The sequence below is a fragment of the Rhagoletis pomonella genome, unplaced genomic scaffold (genome assembly GCF_013731165.1).
Source record: "Rhagoletis pomonella isolate Grant_MI unplaced genomic scaffold, Rhpom_1.0 Rhpom_scaffold_00007, whole genome shotgun sequence".
NCBI classification, from domain to species: Eukaryota; Metazoa; Arthropoda; class Insecta; order Diptera; family Tephritidae; genus Rhagoletis; species Rhagoletis pomonella.
Window position 1 is genome coordinate 37,705,938 of NW_023458561.1, and position 7,440 is coordinate 37,713,377.

Sequence of the window (7,440 nt, forward strand, 5' to 3'; positions counted from 1 at the left end):
GTCTAAGACCTGAGCAAGTTCTGAGGTGACTTGGTGTCGAACTGCGCATGACTGAGATGGAGATTGGGTGTGATCGTTTCTGGCATACGTAGCAGGTTTGGGTTTCTGGTCCAGGGTTTGACTCGATGCCAGCCCTGAGCAGTAGAATGCGGAGCAGCTATTGCCTTATGTACGAACAACGTTTAAGAGATTTCATCGACCTAAACAGGGTTAGATCGCCGAAACAACAGCCCTTGATCGAGTAAAATCAGAGTTATTCCGGTACGTAGAACCGGCTGTCGTAGAAAAGCGGACGTCGATAGGTGTAGTGAAAATTCTTTCAGTGTAAGGGCCGTCGAGTTGGAGGTATTGAGAGTTGTGTGTCGGCCAGACTTTTGCCACTTCTGAGTTCGGAGTTCTGAGTGAGAGAGTTAGCTTAGGATTCGAATTAGGATTAGGATTTCGAAGCAGAACGTTTTCGGGGTGATAACAGTATGTTGTGTTGCTTCAGCATCAGCAAATGAGATAACAGTCTTTAGTCGTATGTAAAGCTATGTTCTGGCATATTTGCAGACGTCGCAATCCAGCTGACCACACTGCCACAGCATAGTTAGCCACTGAAAGGCCCATCGTCGTGTAAGTTGCTAACAGGGTTTCTTTGTCGGCTCAACAGGGCTAGCGACTTCCTGGCAGGTAGTTATTGCAAGTGACGGAGTAGGTGTAGAAGAAGCTGGGAGTCACCCAGCCTTTGAGGTGCTTCACCGTCGGAATTTGGCGCCATCGCCGTACGCGTCGAGTTCTAGCCTAATCCCCTCGGTCCATAGGATGAAGAGTGTGGCGGTATATTTTTTAGCAGAGATGGCAGCTATGAAGAAGTTTTAAAGTGCGGTGATATAGTCAGTGATTTTACCCCAAGGCTACCTTGTTTACGAAGCGGAATGATTATATCGATTTTTCACATCTCAGGGAAGATCAGTGTAGACAATGCAATTTTCTGCACACTACCTTTAACATATCATATCATATCCTTATCTGATCTACATATCTTTGGCGGCCGCTGCGGTGTAGTGGTTTGCAGTGCGCACTACCATTCCACAGGGCCTACGTTCAAGCCCGGTTTCCGACCAATGTCAAAAAACAGGCAATCAATGGCAAATCCCCCGAGTGTATTCCTGCCATGAAAAACAGCTTCTCATAAAAATTCAATCGCCATTCAGAGTCGGCATAAAACTGTAGGTCCCTCCCCTTTGTGTGAAAACATCAAGGCGTATGCCACAAATCGGAGGAGAAGCTCGGCCAAATCCTAACATATAGGTAAGCGCCAATCTATTATTATTATAATTACATATGTATATGCATATTTTATTTGTTCTTAAGTAATCTCCACTCATTTTATTATATCGAGCTATTTTTTTTTTACATTTTAACTATTTTACGTATGTACATGCATGTATGTATGTAGTATAGGGCAATTGCTTTAATCAAATTAAATTTCTACAGACATTAAAAATTAGAGGGGCTATTGCTTTAAATTACATTACATTTCTTTACCATAGTATTTTCGCTATGCATTTTAAACTACATAATTCAATACTTAGTTAATCACAAAAACTATTATTTTTTGTGCAATGATTTATCTCTAATCATTCTGATGATTTTTCAGTTGAATGCCATGCATTGGACCACACTGTCGATAGCTTAAGAGATTAATGTTGCACGAAAAAGAGCGCATAAATAGGAGCCCCGAGTGCTGTTATGCATGTTTGGTATCGTTGTTTTATTATTTAAAGTGATATAGCAAATTTAATGGAAATTCATAATGCACATATTGGCGTACTTTTGTTGATTGCAGCTTAAAATTGTGTGTCACATTTGATTTTGTTATATTCCACTATGTTAACTTAGCGACGTTTAAGCTACTTACGTTGATTTGTATTCGCAGCTGCAGCAGACTTGGCGAGACTGCTGCCACTGTCATTACCAAGCATAGGAAAGTTTTCTTTAACTTCATGCTGCTTTCGGTGGCTTTCCGCATCGCTGGGCAACAACACTTGTTTACATAACGCGCATACATCTAATTTCTGTACTTGTTTCCTCTTGTCAGGCGAAAGTTTGTTCAAGTATTGCGAGTGCACCAGACATAATTCCTGAAGAGAAAAATGCAATTACTACAACTGCTCCCTACGTTATAATTAATTTACAACGCTTACTTGTTGTTTATTAATGTCTGGTAAAAGCGTTAATAACTCAGGGAATATGTCATCAAATTTTTCCTTTAGTGCAGCCTGACAATGCTCGTAGTAAGGCAGGGTCTTGTAGACACCTTCCCTGAATTTTTGCGATATGTGTCGAAATTCTTCCATGGCTTCGGGCGACTTTAAGGCATCTTGAAAGTGGGAAACTAGTTTCTAGAATAATACAGTTTGAGATGCATTTAAATTAAATTAAATATTACATAGATATAATGGAGGATGCGCACTTAGGTTTATTAAAACCTGAAAGCTAATCGTCTAGCGATAATAAAATAGTACAGAATGTATTAGGGTATTTTCTAAAATTCCTGGTTTTAAGCTGCAATGCTGCCTAGCATCGGCGTAGGCAGAATGAAATTTAAAGGGAGGGGGGGGGAGGGGGGGCTCGACCCTATTAAGCTGGCATTTCAGGGTACTATTTTATATATATGTATATAAGGAAAATTAGAAAGTTAGGGGTGGGAATCTTGGTTTTAACTTTCTTCTCCAGTCTTCTTAAGATCACTGTATCTTTAATAATTTTCTTTTCGGTTGATGTTTTGAAAGGTATTACCGTTATCCCTCATCAAATTTTGTTGGAGACAAACCGGTTTCTCTTGTACGTCAGGCGATAAGTTTTGTCATTGGTGTAGGAATAGGTCCGTATATATACTCCACCTTTTACAAAAGATTTATGGAAGCCGCCAGAGACCGCTGAAGATGGATATGAAAGACATTCATTATCCGTCATCTAATAGAAAGCCGATACTGATGTGTGATGTCAATGTAAGACATAAGAGACTCTACCTCCTTACTCATGGGGCATTTTCCGTTGCGGACCTACCATCGCTCATCCCTTCCCGTATCGGTAAGCCAAATAATATGACTGTTTATGATTTTCTCAATCGCCTTGGGGATTTTGATAGAGTTTGATATATTTTGCCTAGTTTAGGAAAGAACTTGGCATGGGCTTACCGCCGAAGGTAAGATCGTGTCCTTCCTAGGAAAGCACCGGTCACAAGTCGTCTACACTTAGCGATTTGTACTGCTTAAATGAAAGTATTATCTTCATTATCTAGGCACAAAAAGGCCAGGAAGACGTGTTGCTTTCATCCAGTCTTCCAAGGCCATTAGCGATTCAACTGATTATCTAGCTAAGCTCCTGCCCCTGCCCACCTATGGTGTAGAAGAAATCGCTCACAGAATTTCCCAAACCTGCTTGTCATGGTTTTTCGAACATATTTGCTGTAGATGGTAAGACGTGACATCAATTATTACCTGATTGCGAATGGCTGCATCTATTGGTTGTATATATGGATGTGTGCGCACAATGCTATATCGCTCTCCGAAGGAGTTGGTAAATGTTAAGTTGTTAGGTGATTTAGCTATAGAATTAACTGTTACATCGGTTGATTGAAAACCAGGTGGTGGTTGCGCGCATACAGACTGATTGCCGAATCCAGGTGGCGGTCGCATTTCCAGAGAATCCTCTTTGCCATTGACAAGTGATAAAGGCGGAGATGTGGATCTATTACCACGTTTAGGTGATGCATTGCTGCTTTTATCTTTTCCCTTTCCATTCAACGTCTGTGGCTGGTTTTTATTTTCAATGGCAGATTTATCCTTTTTATCTTTAGATTTTTTCTCTTTTTTTGAGGCATTTTGTACCGTAGCAGCTGCGACTGCTTTACTATTGCTTACAGCTGGTGGTGTTAGTTTTTTATTCGTTGCATTAGCTGTTTGCTTCTGGTTTTCTTTTGGTAACAATGGTGCTGGTGCTACTTTAGCTTTGCGATTCTCCAATTCGCGTTGCTTTTTATCTGACTGCTTTGGCGCTTTTGCCCAATCATTAGGCAATGCTTGTCCCGATCTTGAAGCTGTGCCGCCACCCAGCGAGGGAAAGTCCTGTGATGTTAGTTTTGGCGCGTTCGCTTGCTCAGCAGCTTTGCGATTTTTTGCTTCGAGCTCTTCTTTTTGTACAGTTTGGATCTTCCGAAAGCTATTTGGATTAGCTACCGACACATAGTCATCAACTAGTGTGCGATGTTTGGCGGCCACATTTGATAACGGTATATGCGCACCTGACGGTAACATATCTTCATCGATTGGTGTACGGGATGCATTCTTTTTCGATTTACTCGACGAAGGTAAAGCTGGAAAGTCTAATGTATTGGACTTCTTTGCAACAGCGCCACTATTGTGTGCTCCACTAGACGTTGGTCTATTGGATACATGAAGTACCATGGAGCCACTGGGGCCCGTATTTCCTCCGCCGCTACCTGTAGTACGACTAACAGCGCCGGTAGATACCGCAGGTGCTTTACGCAATACCGTGGATATAGGTGGTGCAGATTGATGAGACTGTGTGCTACTTTCTAAAAAAAAAATTATTCCAAAATGGTTATGTGGCTCAAAAAATGTCAACATATGCAGAAATTTACCTCCTCCACCACCGGCTCCTAAAGCTGGGAAGTTTTCTTTCGTACGAGCTAGACCGGAAGTAGCACCTCGTAGGCGTACAAACGGTGCTGGTACCAAGGACACACTGGGTCCTCCACTGCTTCCACCCAACAAAGGAAAATCTTCCTCATTACTCCTATCTATAGTTATTGAGCGCTGATGGGCGCCCTGAGAAGAAAAGGCCTGTGTAGCATCGGGGAAATTGTCCTCGGGGCTAGTTTGGAAGGTCAAAGAACAATTTACAAAATTTTAGAAAGCATTTACAAAGTATGAAATATTAAAATAGCCTTTTTTTAATACTTACACACGCGAACGAACATTGGTAAGTCCACCATCAGCAAGGCCGGGACGTGCTGGCCGACCCAGTGTTATTTCTAATTGCACTGTGCGTGTTTTCTTGGACTCCTGTTTATTCAAATTTCTGCCATGAGCACTTGCGTAGTGAGCCTTATAATCAATTTCAGTGCGAAATGCGCCAATAAACTGTTCAGTAGCACACCGCCCTTCTTCACAAAGAAAGTGCCGTTCACGGAAATGATTCGCTAAAGCATCATAGTCCCTTCAGAACACAAGAAAAAAATACGTTAATTCGCTAACTTTTCAAATATTTAAGTTTGTAATACCTATAGAAATCATTGGACTCATCATCACAAAAGTGGCAAAAGTAATGATCACGACGTTTATGTCGAAATAGCTCATCGCGGTCTAAGTAACGTTTCTTACAAAATTCACATAGCGGATGCCCCCGATGGGAGCGATTATCACGATCTCCCTTGGTGCGGTGTAAGCCAAGTTCCGCTTGTGTGTAGCAGCGACGTTCAAAGGTAAATATCTTCAAATGTTCAATACAAAGATCACAGTAATGCAAATCGTGTTCTTTACGCACATGATATTCAAGATCACTAAATCTCCGAAAGGGTGGCACATTACATCTGCAAAAAAAGGATAAGTTCTTAGCGTTAGGTCTCAAAAATCAAAATGAAGTACTAACTTAGGGCACGGATGGTCTAGTAAATTGAAGAAGGCCTGTTGGATCTTCGCTGAATAGAAACCGATTTTATACTTTTTGCTGTAGTAGCCGGAACGATTCTTAGCTTCAAGTTCCCGGTAGGGCAGCTTATCGTGCGCAAAAATTACCTGTGTTTAGGCAAAAATATACCGAAATTTGGATTGTAGTATCTAAGGCTATTATATACAAAACACTATCAATCTTTTGTACTTACTTTGGACAGCACTTGCCGACAAATGGGGCACTCATTCTGCTCGCAAAGTACGCGCAAGCGGGTGGAGCACTCAAAACAGATCGGATGATCACATTCGCCAATAGAATAGATATCCACTTCTTTGCAACAAAGTACGCATGCATCATGTTCGTTATCCTCAGTTGAAGACTGCTTTCTTGCGGCTGCTTCATGGGAAGATTTGTCAATTTCGCTCATTTTGGACAGTTGTAATGCAACAGATGCTTGTTTGGAACGAGGGAAGGTATGCAAAATACAATTTATGGGATCTTATGCGTTGGCAGTGAGAACCCTCCAAGAGTTTTACGTTTCTTTATAAATTCGCGTTCCCTTCTTACTATTTGCAAGGAAAAATAAAAAGCGCCCTGCCTAAAATCTTTAACTGATAGCAGAAGTATTATTTGCGATTAAAATTGGTATAAAATACGCAACAAAAACGCGACACGAAAAAGTTTTTAACTTTTGTAGTATGCGAAGTGACAGCGTGGATGACAGCTGGCATTGAAAAAAAGTCATGTCAATTGAAAAACCACAGTATAGACAGTAGCCAACCTTTTTGGATTGTTGTTGTAGCTATATTCACCCTTGAGGAAGGCACTGGGTTGTGTGCTGCTATTTAATGACCCCCTCAAGCTTTTCTTAGATTTCAGGGTTGTGTACTGCATTATTATTATATAAATAATATTAAGCAATTGACAAATGGTTACTCTATAAAAGAAAATTATAAATGGTCTTGAAAAACCAAACCAAAGAACGTAAATGTAGTAAAGAGGTAGTTTATAAAGCTGAAATTAGTCGAGAGCGCAGAACGTATACTTAAACGCAGTCTGTATACGCAGAATTTTGTCGATTACTGGAGCCCTCAGTGTTGTTTACTACACTGTTGCCACTCTTCAATGCCTTTTCATTAACTTACCCTTTCAACTACAATTTTTCGTGCTATAATAGATTGTAGCTAAATATATATAAACTACTTAGTTTTCAACAAAAACCTTATTAAATAGTAAATTTCCAATATTTTAAACATATTTTGAATAGGAACTTATAACTTTCTTACCATCTGTAAAACTGACGAAGTGGCAACCATCTAAAGAAGGAGAAATCAGCTGACACGGAAAAATCTAAATTCCGCAGATTTCTGCGCTACGGGCTACAACTACAGAAAAACTCTGCGGTGTTGAGTTTTCATTTACATGGCGCTTTGGTAAGACAGATCGTGTCAGCTGACTCGGTTTTACGTACCGGTAGGTTTACGTTCTTGACTAATTTCAGCTTTAAGGTCTTGCCTAGCGCATGTATTTAATTTACTTATATATGTATAAAATTATAAAATAAAGTAAATCTATGCACATGCGAATGCAAATTGTTAAATGCCGTCTGCAAATAAACAAAAAGAGCTGCGGCCATGTTTTTTTTTAATTTCGTTTTATTATTTCTATCATCGATCACTTTTCCTCAACGTTCTTTATCGCCGCGAATTCATTTACGAAAGTGGATGTTAAAACGGACGCGAACTCCTCATCTCAACC

At 40.4% G+C, this 7,440-nt stretch overlaps 1 protein-coding gene across 1 annotated transcript; it reads right to left on the reverse strand.

Moving 5' to 3' along the window:
- Window positions 1–1,344: 1,344 nt before the first annotated feature.
- Window positions 1,345–6,414, reverse strand: LOC118742721 (E3 ubiquitin-protein ligase ZNF598). The gene is made up of 8 exons (XM_036475006.1): window positions 5,894–6,414; window positions 5,662–5,807; window positions 5,294–5,602; window positions 4,975–5,229; window positions 4,652–4,884; window positions 3,489–4,585; window positions 2,190–2,387; window positions 1,345–2,126 (listed from the first exon to the last, which is right to left on the reverse strand). Exons 1-8 carry the CDS (start codon window positions 6,107–6,109, stop codon window positions 1,896–1,898), a joined length of 2,685 nt encoding a protein of 894 aa, XP_036330899.1. The 5' UTR covers window positions 6,110–6,414; the 3' UTR covers window positions 1,345–1,895.
- Window positions 6,415–7,440: the final 1,026 nt, after the last annotated feature.

Bases quoted from the DNA above. Each gene is read 5' to 3' on its own strand.
- LOC118742721 (XM_036475006.1), bottom strand. From the start codon at position 6,109: ATGAGCGAAATTGACAAATCTTCCCATGAAGCAGCCGCAAGAAAGCAG. The intron at 5,808-5,893 runs GTAAGTACAAAA...GCCTAAACACAG, and splicing joins GTCGGCAAGTGCTGTCCAAA to GTAATTTTTGCGCACGATAA. The intron at 2,388-3,488 runs GTAATAATTGAT...GTATTATTCTAG, and splicing joins ATGCAGCCATTCGCAATCAG to AAACTAGTTTCCCACTTTCA.